This window comes from Mchenga conophoros, linkage group LG1 (assembly GCF_057382185.1).
Source record: "Mchenga conophoros isolate Kocher_MC1m ecotype Shallow Benthic linkage group LG1, M_conophoros_male_GT1.1, whole genome shotgun sequence".
Taxonomy (NCBI): domain Eukaryota; kingdom Metazoa; phylum Chordata; class Actinopteri; order Cichliformes; family Cichlidae; genus Mchenga; species Mchenga conophoros.
In genome coordinates, this window is record NC_140526.1 from 20,942,986 (window position 1) to 20,963,176 (window position 20,191).

Below are 20,191 nucleotides of genomic sequence, written 5' to 3' on the forward strand. Positions count from 1 at the left end.
TTCTTAAACTGCTATATTCGTCATGTGATTGGTTTTAACATTCGACCATACAACAGTTTAAATAATTATTTAAAATATTAAATATAAGGGAATTTGGTTATATGATTTCTTCTACTGAAAAATAGTAAATTTCATATCTTTTTGGCCAGAACTGTAACTGGTATGCAACTGAGTTAAACATTTTCACAAATAAAAAATTTTTTTTTTTGGTTTTCTGTAAAGTTAATACATTAAATGAAAGACAAACAACAATATATCAGGGCAGAATTTAAGTTTTAGTTTCACAAATAATTCTGGGCTCATTCATTTTAACCACAATTACTGTTATTACGGTTGTAAAGTTTAAGTCTTTAAATGTTGATTTAAAAAGTGGCAGTTTTATTGCTTTTTCTGAGGTTGGTTCGTAGTGGACTGTGATAATGCACCCCATTGTTATTCACAAAAGAGGGAGTCTATCCGAAGGTTCTTGGAGAAAGGTTGCTGAGCGCCAAATTGGATTTCTGACGGAACGAGGAATCAGCTACTTGGGGACGATCCAGAGAAAGTTGAGCCGCCATCTCTTTGTGGGGCTTCTGCTGGAGTGCCATTCATATGTGTCAGATCCTCCAGAGTCATTCAGATTCAGAGGGAAGGTTCACTCTGACCAGTTTTAGGGCTCCAGCTGCTGAACAGAACAAATCTGCTCAGGGGTAATGCTATAAATATTTAATCCTTTTGCCATTCTGCTTTTTTACTTTGATTGACAGAAACACCCCATAAAGAGTTAATTTCCTTAGCCCTCTCGCAGCTTTGCTACAAGGCCTTTACTTAAGCCTTAGAGGCTCACTCTCAAAACTCATAATGCTAAGAACAAAAAGACAGGAATCCATACAGACAAAAAGATCTCCACCTCTGGGTATTTCCAGAGTCCTATCAATAATATTTGTAAAATCATTAGGCTGATTTAAAAACTAAAAAAAAAGAAAATCCTACACAATAACTACAAGGTTCACATCTTAAATAAAATTTATTGTTTATCTTCAAATCTGGCATAAAAGAAATGTAAGCAGATGTTTTAAGTATTACATTTTCTAACCTGTGTATGTAAATTAACAGTGCCCATTGGAGATGGGTGCTTGAAAGCAGAAGAATCAAGAGGGAGTCTTTATTGCCTTTACTTCCCTTAATGCATGTGAACTCAGTGCAAATTAAATTAACATAACAGGACTTCAGTTAAACAGTTTATTAGCTTTGTAAAGTGGATTTACCAAATCAATGTTAGTGCTGTAAATTATTGGATCAGCATATCCTCAACCTAAAAACCCCACAAATTTTAATTTGCTTCAAACATTAGTCTTTTTTTTCTCCTGTGGAAAGCATTTTTTCTTTATTTTGTGGAAAATATTGCACCTGGTGAAATTCAGGCATGAAAGCAGAGCTGCATCCAAAATGTTTTTAGTCCTAAATGTGGACGGGTCACTTTTTTTTTTTTTTTTTTTTTTTTTTTTTAACAATTGTTTTGCAGCACAAACACAAGCAAGAAAAAAAAAAAGAACGCAGACTAGCCAGGGCCCACTGAGCTTTTTTTCCAGCCTGGTGAAAAGAATGAATAATTCAACAGTAAGCAAGCTTTCAGCTGGTCATTTGTGTGCTTTGATCTGGGAATCAGGAGTTTGCATGAATGCCTGTATTGTCATGTTGTGCTGCCACAGTGCGTGAATTATTGAAAATAGTGCAGGTCCCTGCTTTATCTGATAAAGTTTACACGGCAGGTACACTGGATAGACACGATGGATGTGTAAATCCCTAGATGTTGTTAATGTGTAGAGTGAGGTCACACAGCAAGGGTTATTTGGGCCTCTGCTGCAAAAGTGTTCAGTGTGAAAAGAACTTCAGGGTCAAGCAACAAACTACAGGTTGACATCACAAGCTTCTCTTTGCACCAAAATGTGAAGGTGTGGCACAGAGATGGGTATTTTAAAGTGTTAAAGAGCTCTGGTTGCTGAATAGTATGTTTTTCTTTCTATTTAAACTTACAAAGCTGGGTCTCTTACTGTATTATTCAAGAGGCTATACAATGCTATATGATAAGCCAGTTTTAGTCATTCATTTCAACTTCCGATTAATTCATATATAAACTTTTAGTTTAAAAAGGTATGATTGATAATAATTGATAACTAAATGGTGGAGCTAAAACATTAGTGATTAGTCTATTATTACATATTAAACTATAGCAAAAGCAGTTGTTAAATGATTTAATTCGTTTTCTTTTTAGCCAAAATGGTTTTTAAAAAAAAATCACAAAATATTTTATCTAAGAAGTTTTTAATCAATCAGAATCAGACTACTTAATTATTCTCAGAGAAAATCACATCGTCACAGTTGCTCCGTGACAGAAAGAATGATAGCAACAAGTTAAAGAACCATATTAAATATTAAGATATGGAAATGAAATGGCAATACAAGACAACAGAACAAAACTTTTAAATTAGTTGTGTGAAGTTGTGATTTAAAAAAAAAAAAAAAAAAGATCTTCTGTATCAAGCATAAATTAATTAATTTGTAAAACCAGTTAGTCATTCTTAGTCTTGTAATTCAAACTTTCCAAATGAATTAATTGTTATTATTGTTACTTAATTGTTGATGCCTTTCAAAATAAGACTTTCGCTTTGTCATTACAGATAGGTAGAAAAATATCTTTCACTAACCTTCACGATGTGGCTTTGTCTCAACTTTAAACCTCTAAGATTGACACTTGTGCGCCATCACATTTTGAAGCCTCCTGTGCGTTGCTCTTAACAAATTGGCTTCCCTCCCTAATTCGCTTAGATACGGCTGATTAGCACATCTGCAGAATGCTGCGGTCTATTGTGTCATAACAAAAGTAAGACCTTTAATTGATAATGGAAGAAAGGTAGAAAAATGTTTCATTATATTGAGGGTTCGTTGAATTTCATAGAGAACTACAGCAAATCCATGGCATTGGTTAGTTACAGCTGGACACATAATTAGAGTGCCTCCTTACCTATAATTTGTGTAATAGTTTTGGTTGGCGGCATGTTATTACCATATGAAAGGGCTAAGCAGGGGTCATGTGCATTGCGACAGCAATTAGAGCAGAGCTGAGGGCAGAAGAATGTTTGGGGCTGTTGTTAATTGGAAATCTCTACAAAGCTATGCTTCAATTATAATTTAGTCAGAGCAGCACTGTTTTAAGCCCAATGTATTCAGTTGCCATTATTTTCTGTAATAGTATGAACAGCCAGGCCTGTTTCCTTTCAAAGCATGAGGCTTTGAAGAGAATGAGATTGAATTAGATTAATTTTAAAGGCCTTGGTGCTGCCGCTGTGAGTTTTCTTTATTCATGCTAATGTCATACGATGTTGCCATAGAAAAACTGGATGGGGTTTGTTTAGGAGGTACACATACTCTTATATTTAGAGTTACAACCATAAGTTATTTTATTCTTATCTATGAATTTAGGTATACATCCATCAGATTGACATTTTCATAAATGTTTCTATTTTCAGAAGTACAATACCGTGGTTTTTAAGAGTATTAGCTGCATTTATTAAACAGTGGCACGTATTCTTCAGTAATTATGCAGATACAGAGGATAGATTTGAACAACTGTGTGAAGTACAGAAATCTCCAATCCACCCCACTATAAAAAAAATAAATTAAAGAAAGCCCGGGGAAGTGTGTGTTTCCTAAAGAGGTAGTTTTAATTATAAACTGCTACTTTTTTTTTTTTTTTTTTTGCTTGTGATTGATCTGAGTGTTTGGTTTTTGCCAAAACCTAAATTCAAATCTATTTTTTAATAAGCATGTTTGTGTTTGATTGTTGAAAAACTAAAATCAGAAGCAACCAAATTCTACAGATAAGTGTTCAGACTGCAGAAATTTATACTTCTTGTTGGTTTTTATCTACATTGCTCTTCATTTTCTGGTTTCTCCAGGTCGAAATGAGCTGATAGCGAGATACATCAAGCTCCGGACCGGCAAGACGAGGACGAGAAAGCAGGTTAGACGAGACGTCTCTGTTACATAAGTGTCAGAGGGCTGTCAAATCTGAATGTGTGCACACTGCTGCCTTTGTTTTAGAGGAACAAAGTAAGACAGAGAATAAGGCTATGCTAACTGTCAATAAGATTTCTAGGGCTGACAAAGATCCCCTGTCTCCCTGTCACTGCTGTGTTGCAAGAAGAGATTATTACGTTTTCACACTATGCATCTAAATGTAGGCAAATATATAAATAATATATAGGTTTTCTACACTGCTTATGGGTTGTGGAAGCAGGTATTATCTGAGCTGTCACAGGAGGAGAGGCAGGGGTACACCCTGGAGGAGTTGCCAGTTTATCATAGAGACAGACAACCACACACTTTCAGATCCATAAAGTCAATTCAAGATCACCAATTAACTCACCATGCATGGCTCTGGGCTGTGGGATCAAGCTGGAATAATCAGCAGAAACCAACCACATGCAAACTCAAAATCACAACAAAAAAAGGCCCAAACTGAACCGTTTTTATGCGATTGTCTGCTAACTATTTCACCACTGTGCTTCTTATTTTTTGGTTATTGGGTTAACACATTTGCTTGGCAATTGAAAATGTAGTAGTACTGTCAAATTCCATTTGAGGTTTCATCAGAGCGTCTGTTGTAAAAACTCTGCCCAGTCAAATAAGCAGACTTAACCACTGTGGTGAGCACTTGTGCTAAAAGTAACTTAGTAGTAGTACTAGTGGCCTTATTTCTACCAATCTCTACACGATATTGAATAGTTTTAATGGTGCTTTAGTGACTCTACGAAGCCCCTGATCTTCCCTCTAAACAGGAACTTCCCTGCATGACTACTGACTTGAATGACAGTGATAAACAAGTCAGTGTTTACAATGACATTCGATCACTGTGTGTGAATTGATCAGTCTGGACCAGAAAGGTGTGGTTTGTCTCCTGTGTCTCATCTTCTTGGCACAGAATTGGACAAAAAGAGGGTTGTTTGCGCCGAGCAATACCAATAAACACGCATGATGTTACTTTAAATATCATGTACAGCATGAAAGTAATTGATTTAGTTATTAACATGGCACCAACAGCAATATTGATCATTTTTCTCACCAGCTCCAGCTTGTTTTATTGCAACTAAATTGAATATATATGGACTAATTGATGTGAATGTAATTCTTCCATCGAAGGAACTAAAACCCCTGAAGGTTTAGCTCTTTTGCTTCAGAAATTATAAAAAATGAGGGATGACTGTGATCAACTGACTAACATTTACAGCTCCAGTTTAAGCACCAACTCATGTAAAAGATTGTGAATAATGTAAAGACTTCTCAGCTAACCAAACACTTTCCTGTTAAATCACTCCCTTGTTGGGGTACTCAGCTTGGGTTTCATTTGCATGAAAAGTGCCAGAGGAGAATGTAAATCTACCTCTCAAACCTGTCATCAGCTCACATTAGGTCTCTTTCAGACGGCTACTGATGAATGTTTCATTTGAGAGTATAAAATCATTTTGAACTGTATAGACATCGTAGATAAACTTGGCCGGTGAAATGCCTTTCGCAGCTCCCACAAGGATACTAGACTAGCCGATTTTCATTCAGCACACAGCAGATCACATCTGTGTGCTCTTAATGTGTGCTAAAGGGGCCTGCATCCTCCTTAATCAGTTCACTTAAGTGACGACAACACAGCATAACGCTTTATTGGCTGTTAGCTTGGTGTGTGGTTTGAAGATGCTTCTGTTATACACCTTATCTTCTTGAAGTGTTTTTAAACAAAGACATGTGTGATCCACTTTGTACTTTTTTGGGTTTTCCTGTTTTTTTATTTTCCTTTTTCTCTTTTTTTTTAAATGGAGGTGTCTAGTCACATACAGGTCTTAGCAAGAAAGAAAGTTCGAGAAATCCAAGCTGCCATTAAGGTACGTCTGGCTTTGCCCAGTTGCAGGGGGCTTTTCATTGCCATGGTTACAGGCTCTTCCTTTGTTTTCCTCCCCTCCCCTACTCCGCAGGTGTCTAGTCACATTCAGGTTCTTGCCAGAAGGAAATCTCGTGAGTTTCAGTCCAAGCTAAAGGTATGCGCTTTTCTGCTTTTGGGCTTGTTTGGTTGCTGTGCATCTTAACTTTCTGTTTCCTGTAGAGACAGAGTGAATGCTTGATCCTCTGATTCCCCCCATAACCCAAATCCTCTGCTTTTCTGTTCAGCCCTTCTAATCTCACTTACTCACTTTCTTGACCATCTCTCACTCGTTCTAACCCAAACATGCTGTCACTGTCCTGTCTGCTTGGTTTCAATGACATTAATTCTTTCATCACCAGCCTTTGCTTTGAGAGCAGCTGCACAAAATAACCGTGATCTTGTATAAATATATAAAGACATGCTTTTGCGATTTAAATTAACAAAAAATAGTCCGACATATGGATCCTACATGTTTAATCTTTTATTAGTCATGAGCCTGACCAGAACTGGATTTTTCTAGGTAATTTTGCTGAAATTGAAAAAGTTTTTAAAAATAAATAAATAAAATTAATTAAAACTACATTTCTTAGCCAGTACATACAAAGCATAAAATACACAAAGAAACACAGACTTGTCTCCAAACACTCGTAAGTACTTTACAGTTTCACTGGTGTGAAACACTAGAGTGGGACATCAACCGGATAACGAAGATTTGCCTTTAAAGTAAAGAGTTGCACCATTCTGCTGCAACCAATACATTTAAACAGGCACAACTTTTAAAATGAAGGCGAACTTTCTTCATGTCTAGTCTGCATCGCACTTGTTACAGTTTCACTACGACTTGGGGAGTAGGTGGCAAGCGTTTATAGAAAAGTTGACCATACAGCCTGCAGGTGACTGCAGCAATGCCTTCTAGCAATCAAAGCAATTACAAGGAGATTTTTGGTGCAACACTATATAGCTATTTGCAGCCAATTTGTACTAGCTGCCAGCAACTTCCATCAACCACTTGCTAGCAGTTGAGGAATATACATGTTTTCTTAGTGACTAGTGTCTAGGCCTGTGTGACTAGAGCCTAGCTTTGAGCTAAAAGCTAACAAACAAACAGTGGAAATGTTCACCGTCTGGAATTTCAAACTGGGAATTTCAAACTTGTCGCCGCATGTATAAGGTAGTCCGGGTAATCATTAACATATGTACCAAATTTGATTAAATTTGAGTGATTTTGGATGTAAATGAAAATGTGGTGAAATGAAAAGGATTCAAAATCTGCAGCGCAGTCTATAGAAAACTACATAAAATCTGTGGAAATCCATCCTGCATCAACGTTTGTAGATTGATTAATATTTTGTTCAAAGAGCCGATGTGTTACTGTGTCTTTATGTAATGACAAATTCTGTAGTAGTGCAACAACACATACTCCGTACTAGGTCATAATAACAATGGTCTGCCCTTTTTTTTTTTCTTTTTTTTTTGATGGGGGGCTGGTCAGGCTCAAATTTTCCTCTATTAAAGTCTAAATCAAAGTGTGTGCATGTTGGGAAGCATGCTGGCATTGGCTGTTTTGGTGAGTGGCTGGAAGCTGAAGGTGCGGGGAAATGGGTCTGCTTACATCTCTTACTAAGCAGACTTTATTTTTTAAAAAAAGGCAGCATGGCAAAGGGGGCGGGAGTCCGTGTTTTAAAAAATGAAGAAGAGATTACACCTCTGCTTCCTTTGACAATGTAACCCAACTTTTCCTCACCGTCAAAGACTCAGTGGTGCACATTCAGAGCAGAGAATGGCAGTGAAGCTGGCTGTTTCTGAAATCCCCCCCCCCCCCCCCCCCCGCTTTCTTGTTCTCCCTTCAATCTGTTGATAACTCGAGGCTCTCACAATGCCATGGCTGTCAGTCGCTTTCCTTCCTCCCAGTTCAGATGTCGTCATTTCAGAACGTTCTCGTCAGTTATTTCAGAAATAGTGAAATCTGTTAAAATCGCTGAAGAAAGCTTTTCAGAATGGCACATTAAAATGGGAGAAGAGCATTGTGAAAGAAGTAATCTTGAATAATACTGACCTGTAATTTAAGGTATTTTATGAAGTAATGCTTGTATATCAAAGGACACTCCACCCATGTGCCATTTTCTTCTTTTCTTGGGGAGCCGACTATACGTTTTGACTTTCACACTTTGCTCCACTCCCAGTATTCAACACGAATTAATGACCCCTCATTAATCTGTGTGTGTGTGTGTAAGTGTGTGTATGCGCGCGCGTTTACACTGAGAGACAGAGTCAGACAGGCAGCTAGCCACATGAATGCCTGTTCTTTCAGGGGCACAGGCGGCTGTCTGAAGAAAAACAGACAGCTTTTGTATGAATCCCTGTCTTTTCTCATTTAAAGCAAATTAGAGTTCATTGGTGAAGAGAAATACAAGTGTGCCCTTCATTCTGGGGGGCATCAAAACCTGCTGCTTCTCGTCCTGTCTATGGCATTTTAGTATAATTGCAATCATTACGTTAGTGTTCCCTTGTTTTGTCTTGAGTGATGACTACTGATCAGATTGTGAAAATTATAGAGCGTAAGACTTTCTCCACATGATTTGTAAATACAAATTTCATAATTCTTTGTGATTAAGTGTTAGTTACACATCTGTGCATGTATTGTGTAAAGAAGAACAGATATTTACTTTGTTGTGTTTTACCGATATTTAAAGGTGTATTGCTGATATATTTTTTCACACATAGCTCTTGAATTAACTGCAGTGTTTGAATTGCAATTTTCCAATAAAACCTTGTTTGTTTGCATTTAGGTTACAAATATGGTGAGTATTTTGTTTTCTGCTTGTGACACCGTGTCTGCTTCAGTTAGGACCTGCCTTGCCCTTCAGCTTCTAGTTTTGCATTTCCGCTCCTGCCACAGTAACACAACACCGGCTGGCAGTGTTCATTGGTGTCCGTGTGTCATCATGCTACGAGCATACTGCAGCTTGACTCTGCTCCGTCAGCATGTACTGCCAGCATGCTTACCTGTAGCTTCTGCCACCAGTGAGTCTGCATGGGTTTGCCAGTGTGTATGGGACGTTTAGCATTATTTGATGAAAACACTTCGGCCAAAGTAGCGGAAAGTATGTAGTATGTAATACAGGTTTTCCCTGTATTTCACAATAAAATCCCTATAATTTCAAAAACCTCTTTTACAAAGATTAAACAAAAGGAACTGACTAGAGTTGTGAAAAAAACAACAAACAACAACAAAAAAAAAAAACTATTAACCAAGTGGGATTTGTGTCCTTCAGTTTTAGTTGAAAAATTCTTTGTGTTTAGACGTGATGTGTTTTGACATGCACACAAATGCAGCCTTGATGGAAAGCACTTCTGAATGAGTTTTTAAAAAACTAGATTAGTCAACAGGCAAACTTTCATTTAAGTGCATACCACTGCTAGCTACGGTATATTGGAATTCAGTCAGCACATAACTTTAAAAAAATAATGAAATAAAGCCTGCATGTAGCATAGAAATGCCAGTGCTGCTTCTTTTAACCTGCTTGCTTTTCGCTGTTGTGAGAGAGGTCAGCCGTGCTTTCAGTGTGTTGTTTAGAGTCTCGTTTGTGCTACCTCTGCAACACACCCCTCCTCTCCCTTCTGTGCGAGTGCTAAGCCTTTTGTGACTGCTGTTAAAGGACCAAGCCGTGAAGGACAAAGCCCTCCAGAGCATGGCCTCCATGTCCTCAGCTCAGATCGTCTCTGCCACGGCTATTCACAACAAGCTCGGCCTGCCAGGCATCCCTCGCCCAGCCTTCCCTGGAGCAGGGGTAAGAGCCTTGCCGGCACCCCGCTATTGATCCATCCTGTCCAGCTTCACCCAGGGCACCGATAGGGCCAACCACACCAAAAACCCAGGCCAAATCACATTACACACCACAGCTTTGCACAACTGCCCCTATCAGATAAGCACATGATCAAAAGGAGTGGTAGTCAAGATAACTACATACACTGAACATGGAGCTCAGAGCCATTCTGATCTTGTCACTAACAGCTGCTCACAATTGGATGTTCTTTGTTGCTTGTTCTTTCTTGTCTATTTATACATCTAATTCTGTAGTTATGGCAGGGTATGATTTCGGCTGGTCAGCCAGGATCATCGCAAGAGTAAGTTTTAAACCTTGAACCAACTTTTTCAGGAAATAAATAAATGCTCTTTAAACAAAAAGGAAACCATTTTTTGCCTAATGACTGTTGGTTTTTTTGTTCCAGTATTAAGCCTTTCACCCAGCAACCCTATCCCATCCAGCCAGCAGTCACGACAGCAATTTCAAGTGAGACTTTACCTAATTATAAAACATGCAACATTCAAAGATGAACTTTGTAACTTGTTTTTCAAATGTCTTTTCAGATATCTCGACCCTAATTTCTTAATCCAATAAAAATGTAATATCTGTGGTACACTGTCATTATTTCTGTTTTGAAATATTTTGAAATATCTTTTAAATTCACCACAGAATTTTTTTTGTCTATAAAAAAAATTAAATTGGGAGATGTCTCCTTAGAGATGAATGAAATATTATAGAGCATGCATTTCCTTCCAAATCAAGCACGTCAGATTTCTGTGAATCTGCACTAAGATATTAAATTAATTTTCTTGTCATAAACAAACCTGATGAAATGAGGTTAATGTGAACTAGTGTTTCAGAAAGAACATGCACATGCTCTGCTGGGAAAACAACCATCAGAACAGATGAATATTTTGTTGTTCTGGTGTTTCTGCAGGTTTCGAGCCCACAGCAGCTCCAGCACCCACGGCGCCAGCATGGCAGGGCCGCTCCATCGGTACATCTAAACTCAGACTGGTGGAGTTCTCTGCCTTCCTAGAGCAGCAGAGAGACCCAGACTCTGTGAGTGAAAGCATTATACCAAAGCATGAAATTTCACTATCTCTTGGTGTTCATTCCCACCTCTTATCACCCAGTCCTTTCCTCTATGAATACACTGGGACATTTTCCCAGGCAGAGAGTCAGCTGAGAAGAGGCCAAAACAAGCTGAGAGGGGCAAAAGGCTGGCTTGATGCAAGGCACGGAGACCTGCAGAAATAATGAATGAATGCATATTAATCAGTTCCTTGTATGTTTTGATTTCTTTAACAATATGTTTGTTTTTCATTTTAGTGAATAGTCTTTTGCATTGATAACACAGGAACAGCCTTTAATCTTAAATGCAACTTGAGGCTTAAAAATATTGCATTTGCACTCTGGGCTGTGTGCCGGAGACGCCATTCTGTGAGCTTTTACACTGAAGTGCAGCAGAGTTTCAGACGGTCACAAAGAGGGCAACAAACCTTTGAAAACAAAATGTTTTTTCTGTGATTCGCTGCTCCTCTTTCATCTACTTTTGGCTCTCCATCACAGGTTTGAGGTTTAACTGGCCCTAATTTTTATTCGCATTGTCAAACCAAATTCAGATATTTTCATTTAAAAGTTTAAAAAATTGACCAAATCAAATAGGGAAGAAATGACCAAAGCACTTTTGTTTTGTATTATCATTTTAACTTGGCTGAGGTAGAAACATTTTTAGATTTTCATGTGAGGAAAGGTGGTAAGATTGTCTACGAAAAATGTTTTTGTTTAGAAAATACATCGTTTTGCACAGTTGCTCAATCATAATTTGTGGCTGAAGCAGCTTTGTTTAATACAAATGAGGGGATCAGTTTATTTTGAGGGTTAGTGAAACATAAATGTTATTACCTCATTTGTATGTCATAAAACAGGAAAGTTGCTCAAAACTATTTCGAGTGACTAATAAAAAAGCGATGTTGCAGAGAGTTGTTTCTCATCCCAGTGCATTATCAGTCTAATCCTGGCTACCAGTTGCTTATTGCGATGATTACTTCAGGACTGGCACATCAGATCTGGCTTATTTTGCTTCAGTAAACTCTTCTGTGCTGATGACTTTGTGAATATTGATACGCGCTCCTTTTGCATGGGTTTTTTCGCACGCTATTATTGAGTTCACGCTGCAAAACAAAAGAATCCGACTTTAAATAGTTTCATCTTTTTTATTTTTTAATACAAGTTTCCATCTGTATTCATTTTTCATTTTACTCTTGCAGTACAACAAACACCTGTTTGTGCACATCGGGCAGACGAATCATTCCTACAGTGACGCCCTGCTGGAGTCGGTGGACATTCGTCAGATCTACGATAAATTTCCAGAAAAGAAAGGCGGACTGAAGGAGCTGTATGCAAAAGGCCCCCAGAATTCCTTCTTCCTTATAAAATTCTGGGTGAGTGTAATTTATAAGCAATGCTGATGAGAAGATGAGTATCTGATAAAAAAAAAATGCTTTGTTGCAGCTTGATTAGGCTCTCCATACATAAGTATTAATTTCACTGTAACCTTTTGCGCATTGTGAAAAATTTGATCAAACAATCCTGTTTAGTAACAGTGTGTTCTGCTTCGTGCTTAGTGATTGGGTGTAATCAGTCTACACAGAGAAGATTGCTCTCAATGTTTGCAGAATGCACTCTGCTATATTTGGACTTGCATAGCAGGAGAGCTTTTGATCAAAGCACCCACTAATTCAGTGTAATATCTCCAAACAATGGAGTGACCTGGTTGTGCTCCTAATGGCTGTTTAAACATTGCATGCATTTCCTCCCTGATGCAAAATGCTAACTAGCGGCAGCAAACAAAGTAGGGCCGTATGCACTTGGACCAAGTCCCCTCAAATTCCTTTTGAAGTGACCGACAAATTTAAATTTCAAATGAAAGGCAGAATCTGCACAATAATGAATGTATAACTGCTTTGCTTAATGAAGGAGGAGAATGTTGTAGGAGGACGTCTCCCCTTTTTGTGTCCGTAATGAACAGGATGTTCAGGGCACAGAGAGGCTGCCCTCCAGGAGCAGACCCGCTCAACGTTGTAAATCAGTCTTTTAACGTAACTTCATTTAATCCTCTTTAGAATCTTTCTTCCAATATGGGCACATTAACATGCTTATTCAGATGTGGCCGGGATCTTCTCATTTTTTATGCGATATGCACGGCTGGGCTCAGCAGCCCTGATCAGACAGATGTTTGCCGTTTCAGAAAGCTACATGACCGACTGTGCACATCTTACAGTATAAAATGATGTCAAAATGTTTGAATTAATATCTGAACACCATCATAATATTTCTAGTAATGGTTAAAGAGATGTTTTTATTCAAGTGACAAATACAGAGTGGCGTGGTGGTGCCGTTGGGGAAGCACTGTTGCCTCACAACACGAAGGTCCTGAGTTTGAATCCATTGGCCAGCTGTGTAGAGTGTGCATGTTCTCTTTGGGTAATCCGGCTTCTCCCCACAGTCCAAAGACATGCGTGTTGCGTTAATTAGTTAATCTAAATTGGCTCCATGTGTGAATGGTTGCCCCAGCCCCCCCCCAAAAGACCCTGAATTGGAAAATCATAAGGAAATGGATGGATGTAAAGATAAACCTATGGATAAAAATCATCCGTATCTCGTATGAGATATTTATCAGCAGCTGGTAAACATATTCAATCGTCTTGTAACAAAAAAGCTAAATACTTCTTTCAGCAGTTGGTAGAGACCAAAAATGGAGCTAAAAGCACAAATGTTGGACCCCTCTTCTCATTTTCTCGTGTGTGCAGTCAGGGTAAGAGGGAAGAAGAAAAGACGAGGCACTTAACAAAATGAGACATTCTGGTTTCTGGGCAGTCGATTGAATGTGCATGTTGAGAATGCACAATGGAGGAAAAACACGAAGAGCTTTCTGCTTCTCTCTAACTCCTGGAAGTGGTGTATGTAAAAAAAAAAAGTAATTATTGAATTGTAATCCACTTTTTTACTGCTTAAGAAGAGCAGTTATAGTTTAAATCCAGATAACTTAACATATTTAAAATGTATTATTATATTTTTTTATTGTTGTTATTATTTTAATTTAATTTTCCCAGTGATGCAAGTAGTTTTTATTTCATTCACCTCTGAATAGTTCTTCCATTTCTTATGTCCATGTCGTCCTGGAGTACAGCGCTCTTTATTTTGTCACTGAAGCGCTCCAAACACGTACTTTATCATCTTTAGTTCTAAATGGTAACCTATTTAGAATTGGTATGTGTTTGGCATGCTCACATGAGTCCTTGAACCACATCTCTAATACAGTTAATAATTTCACAGAAATGCCAAAACTGGCTTTAAGATTACTTGGAAACATGGTCATCTTTAAAGTGGCATTTTTCAATTTCATATGCACCATCTTGGCTTTTAATCCTTTAAAATGAAAAAGGTATTGGTAAAAAAAAAAGTTTTTAAAATCTTATAGGTGTGTTTTATTTTAATTTTAATAGTATTTAGAGATCCAGTATTTTTAAACTACTAAACTTTCCATTTTGGTATTAAAATGTCATTAAATGGCACAATTCTTTAAGGGTTTGGATGCATTAAATATTTTAATGTTTGTTCCTTTTCCCTATTGATTTTGATCGGGGCACAAACACGGTTGCCTTCTTCTAAATGTTGCTTCTCAGCCTTATTTTTCTATGAGGATTTTTTTAATCTTATGCAAAAGCAGCAACCCTTTGGACTTTCTGTCAGTACAAGTATTCTTCCAAGCCTTTCATTTCAGTAGAAAACACATTTAAAACTGTTCATCTCTTTTCTTTTAAATGACTTGTACAAAAAGACATTGTAACAAAAAGAAAATGTTCTCTGAAGCTCAGTGTTTGTTGTTTTTCTTTGCCTCAGGCTGACTTAAACTGCAACATTCAAGATGATACCGGATCTTTCTATGGCGTCACCAGTCAGTATGAGAGTCCAGAGAACATGACCATCACATGTTCGACAAAAGTTTGCTCCTTTGGCAAGCAGGTTGTGGAGAAAGTCGAGGTATGAACTAAAATGAGAAGCAGGATTTTTTACTGTACCTCCTGGGGTTTGTTTGTGTGTTTTACATTTCTTATGTGCGCTGCTTGTTCTTCTTTCCCCTCAGACTGAATATGCACGCTTTGAAAATGGACGTTTTGTCTACCGGATAAGTCGATCCCCCATGTGTGAATACATGATCAACTTCATCCATAAGCTAAAACATCTGCCGGAGAAGTATATGATGAACAGTGTGCTGGAGAACTTCACTATCTTATTGGTAATCACCTCACTGACCTGAGTGGGCGACGTCCCTCTCTGGGAGTGTTTTTCTTGCTGCTGTCAGGATGTGCTGGTGGCTCCAGCTGGCTTTAAAAAAAATCTGAGTGGGGGCGGTGGGGGGACTTCACTGGGCCTTGAGATGTGTTCCTCTGCCTGGATTCACATTCCTCTCATTCCACAGGGGATGAAACACAGTGTGAGGACCCTCATTATCTGCAGGGGAAAGGGAGGATAAGAGAGGGCAGGAAACCCTGTTATTGGCATCACATGGGGTCTTAAAGTGTCATTCACCACTGCAGAGAAAGCACCCAGGCCAAGGGGTGTGCAAGCAGCCCCCCTCCCCCAAAAAACCCATCTTAGTGTGTTAATCATTAAATAAACTCATGATTCATGTCAGACTTAATACATGATTATTTTTAAAAGTGTGGCAGTTCTTTTAAGACATATAAGTAGCACAAGACTGGAAGAAGGATCCGAAAATATGTTTCACAGATTGATATAATTTTCTAAGCACATTTGTCTCTTCTGCTTCTTGCTGAATCCTAATGTTGTGTTTTCATTTCTCAGATTTTTCCATTGTGCCCAGTATGAATACAAAGTAACCCTAATAGAGGGAAAATGGTAGCTGCAGCAAATTTTGTGTATTTCTCCCTAAAACATAGGGTTAGTTGGTTTCTTGTTCCATTTTGGCCTGTGCAGAACAAGGGATGGCTCAACACTATGCTCAGGTTTTACTGAAACATGATGTTTCAATTTATGCTACTAGATATTATTAAATTCTGCTCTGCACATTTTCCCCCTTAAATAACATGTTTATATTCAAAGATTAGTTGATATCAGGAATCAAGGTCCAAGAGTTTAGTGTATAAAGTATGCCTGTGCACAAAAGACGTGCATAAATGAATTCCCTTTCATAAGCTGGTATTTAAAGAATGTAGCGTATGTGCTGAGGCATCCAAAGTTCCCTCCATTTCAACACCAGTTGTAGAAAGTTTTCTGTACAGTAAGATGGAAATGGAAAAACGTGAGAGAGACATCATGAAACATTACTTGTTAGTCAATTTCTGTCAGAATTTTTCAACTCTGCTTTAATGTTTTTTGGGTTTTTTTGGATGATAAAGACGAGGATGCTCTGAAATCACTCTCTCTATATTTGATTGGACCCACCTGTAGGTTTGGTGATTCGACACATTTACCTCCTTATGCAAAGCCTATGTAGTGTCATGCCATTTATTTCCATGCAGAATTGCATTAATTCTTCCAGGTCTTGTACTGATGACGGGAGAATTGGTTCTCTGTGAAAAGTCTCCTCCCAGTATGTGCACAAAGATTCTCAACGGGTTCGAGGTCTGGGCTCTGTGGCGGTCCGATCCATGTGTGAAAATCATGTCTAATGTTCCCTGAACCACTTTGTTCACAATTTGAGCCCGATGTTATTGTTATCTTGGAATGTGACCTTTCCAACTGGGAAGTGGTTTTAAACATACAGTAGCTGTGAAGTCTACTGTTGATTTATATATTTTTTTAATCATTTCATGTCACCAAACATGTAAATGATCTCTGATCATTCAAGATATTTTTTTTCCAGCCACATTTCCTCCTCAGAGATGATTGTTCCCCACTGTTGCCCTTCCAGGTTTTAATCGTGCTTATACTAAATTTAAGAAGTAACAGCAATCTCCTCAGTGGTTTTGCTTGATTCAGCTCAGTCATTCGACCCTTCTGAAAGGCAGTAACATCTTTTTGCTGATCACTTAATATCTTTTCCAGTATGATTGTTTAAGAAGTGAGAAGCTGTTCACTGCATCAGACTTAAATAATCTGCTCCCAGCTGAAACATATTAATCACTGCAGTAATTATCCAATGGATACTTTGAAGGCTTTTTTTTTTTTTTTGCATTCGCTGGCTTGACAAAACCTAAAACTATAATCGGAGATGAAGTTGGTTCCATGCATCATATGACTTTTCAACCCAAAATGATTCCTATGAGTTACAGTGAGACATTAACAGATGATGATCCTGATAAAATGGCGATAAAAATCTATAAATAACAGTAAAATCCAGCACAGCTGCCAATGAGACAAAAAAAAATGAACGCTGCTAAAATCATTCATCTTGGGATTTAGCATAGAGAGCGGTAGAATAAACGTTTTAATTCGAGTTGATTATTTTTGTTGCTGAGTGTGCGCTCTCAGTGATGCTGTTTATTTGTAAGGTGACAGCTTCACATTAGAGCTCTGAAACTTCAGACTGGATCAAATTAAAGACGAAAAGTTACTTTGGAAAAAACAAAACAAAAACACAACTCACTTTCCCACAGCCTAACAAACAGGAGTTAACAAGTTGTATATATAAAACATATTCCCTCGATAGAGAGTCTAAATTGCACTTAAAACCTCCTGTAAATAAAAGAGTAAAAAATGTGGCTCTCCTGGCCAAGTTTAAACTGGTACTGAACATTTAACCGTGCGCGCACACACAGCTTCAGAACTCTAACAATGCATGCGTCTGTCTTTTCGCTCAGTTTCCCGTCCACGTCTTCAAACTCGGTAACCATCCTTTGCTGCATCCATTTCTCTGTTTATTTCCCGCTGTGCAGCGCTTCTCCTCTAAAGTAAGTGCTCTCTCTTGCAGGTGGTGACAAACAGGGACACCCAGGAGACGTTGCTATGTATGGCGTGCGTGTTTGAAGTTTCGAACAGTGAGCACGGCGCGCAGCATCACATCTACAGACTGGTGAAGGAATGAATCTGCTTGGAGCTCCTCCTTTTCATAGACTTACCAACCTCAAAACAAAAGTGGCAGTGCCTCTACACGAAAGTCATACCTACAACGCTCTTTGGTCAAGGTATCAGGTGGAGTCGTTGTTATAAATCTGTTTTAATATAAGTGTTTGTTATTTGACTGCAGCTGTGAATTGCGGTACAGTTGTTTTAATGTTTGAATATGGGAATTTTAAATATGTTGGTCTCTGTCGGGTATAAATGTGGCCATCCTTAAAGAGTTTCCTGGATGTGTTTGGTAAATGAAAATGTGTGTGTCGGTTTTTTCTGCTTTGTTAACGTAGACTAAGGAAAAAAAAAAAAGACAAAAGGACACGGGCCTTTTTTTGTTTTTCTATCAGCGGCATGGTTGCGTTCTGTGTAATATGTTTGAGGCTGTTTTGTATGTCTGTACTTCATGATTTGTGAGCATACATACTGTAGATACGCAGACATGAAAACACACACAGCTGTTAAACTTTCCAAAGAAACAGAACAACACTATACGTGCAGTGGCCGAAAGCAGGTGGTTGCGAAATTACTACATAAGAACGCCAACAACTGAGCTTTCGGTAATATTTATCCCTGTTGAAGCACTCCCAAGTTTAAGACACCAGAATGAATGCACTGTGAAAACACTACAGTTTGCCTGCATCCGCTCCGTAAATGTAGGAAGTCTCACCGCCTGCTAAGCATTTCAGCGCTGCAAACAAATCTTTTCTCTTACAATGGCCATGAGAATTTTTTATTTTTATTTTTTTTAAATATGTGAGTCCTGCTAAAATGACTCTAATCGGACTCGTATCTGGTCAGAAAGCACTTTGTTTCCCTTCCTGTGCTTGCCTTAGTGATGCTTGCGTCTATTCTGTTAATTCTGCGCTTTAAAAAAAGAAAAACTAAAAAACTGTTTAACCTATCGAGACACTACAAAATCATAGACAGCAATGCGTCATTCAGCATGCTGTGGTTTTGCCCCCCACCCAACACTCTGGGATCGCCGTGTGATAACTCCAAGCCAGAGTGTTGCTGCCTTCATGGTCACACTATGTTCACATGTTTCTGTGACCTACGCTGATTGCCGAGCCTTAAACACGTACAAACTGTATGTGAACTCCAAAAGATGCCACTAAAACTGTGATCTCTACATTGTGTTTGTGTTGTGTAAAATAAATGAATGACAACAACAACAACAAAAAAAATCACAATTCAAATCTGCCAAAGCCTAAGTGTACAGTGCCTTAGAGTATACTCATTATCCTGCATTTACCCTGTTTTCTAAGTCTAAAATTAGTTTTGTGTGAGACGGGCAGAAATAACTTACAGATGTATTATTTGGTTCATCTTCACATCTCAGAAATCACGGTTCTCGAAATCGGTACACTCCTAGAAATACAGTTTTTGTTGTTGCTGGGGTTTTTTTGGGTTTTTTTTTTTTTAAAGAGGCAGTACACTTATATTCAATTATGTTTGCAAATTTAAGCTCAGAAACAGGTTATTTTTCCTGTAACGCTGTAATATGTTCCTAAAATATCAGCCTTTCTTTTTTTCCTTCCTTCTCTAAGAGTGTACTATAAAAAGACTGACTGCCTTTCCTGTCGCAGAAGACCAAAAATACAGAGATGCAGTCAATTATTGTTGTGTCCTGCATGGTAGCAAGGAAGTGCCTTTGGTTCAGATTTTCCAGCTTAAAAAAAAAAGATCAAACAGAAATTATAAATTTAATGTTGCCAGACCAAAAAAAGAAGAAGAAGAAGAAGAAAAAAAATAAGACATAAGTGAAACAAATCACCACATTGCCTTTCAAAGGACTGTAATGACAGCAGGGGAACATGGTTACTAAGGAGAAGAAATAAATGATATTCATTTTTATTACATTGTAAATTGATTTCTCAAACCCAACTATTTCTTCGCTTAAGGTTAAAGATTTTGTCTAATATTGAACGGCCACTGACTGCATGCAGGATGTCAACAGAAAAACACTGAAGCTGTCTGCTTCGTGCACACTTGCAGGCTCAAGTGTTTTTGTTTTTTTTTTGTTTGTTAGTTTTTTTTTTAAACGAGGCTTTTTTTGGAAGCATTATGGTTTCACAATGTCACAGCTGTGATGGCGAAAAGGCAGGGACCGACACGAGCTTTTATCCATTAGAACAAAAAAGAAAAAATAATGTTTATTTAATATTAATTCTACAGTACAGACTCTAAAAATGAAACTTAAGATTGTTTTACGTGTTTAAATCTGTATACTTTCATTGTAAGGATCATAATTACTCAAAACATTTACTATTTCTTACAGAAATTATAATCATCTTAAAGTAGTTTAATCAACAAAGCTCTAAATAATTGCAGACAATGTCTTGGG

The 20,191-nt window shown here is 38.0% G+C and overlaps 1 protein-coding gene across 6 annotated transcripts in view; it reads left to right on the forward strand.

Moving 5' to 3' along the window:
- Window positions 1-20,191, forward strand: part of tead1b (TEA domain family member 1b) — a 50,964-nt gene extending 30,773 nt beyond the window's left edge. Inside the window, exons 4-15 of one of the 6 annotated variants that reach the window (XM_085269785.1) lie at window positions 3,939-4,003; window positions 5,853-5,915; window positions 6,006-6,068; window positions 8,743-8,754; window positions 9,613-9,744; window positions 10,035-10,081; window positions 10,187-10,248; window positions 10,700-10,824; window positions 12,036-12,209; window positions 14,671-14,811; window positions 14,915-15,067; window positions 17,705-20,191. In XM_085269785.1, coding sequence (XP_085125911.1) covers window positions 3,939-4,003; window positions 5,853-5,915; window positions 6,006-6,068; window positions 8,743-8,754; window positions 9,613-9,744; window positions 10,035-10,081; window positions 10,187-10,248; window positions 10,700-10,824; window positions 12,036-12,209; window positions 14,671-14,811; window positions 14,915-15,067; window positions 17,705-17,818 — 1,151 coding nt within the window. In that variant the 3' untranslated portion in view covers window positions 17,819-20,191. Of the gene's footprint in view, window positions 1-3,938; window positions 4,004-5,852; window positions 6,069-8,742; window positions 8,755-9,612; window positions 9,745-10,034; window positions 10,082-10,186; window positions 10,249-10,699; window positions 10,825-12,035; window positions 12,210-14,670; window positions 14,812-14,914; window positions 15,068-17,704 lie in introns of all 6 variants that reach the window. The other 5 variants (XM_085269783.1, XM_085269786.1, XM_085269787.1 and 2 more) reach the window with 5 other exon arrangements.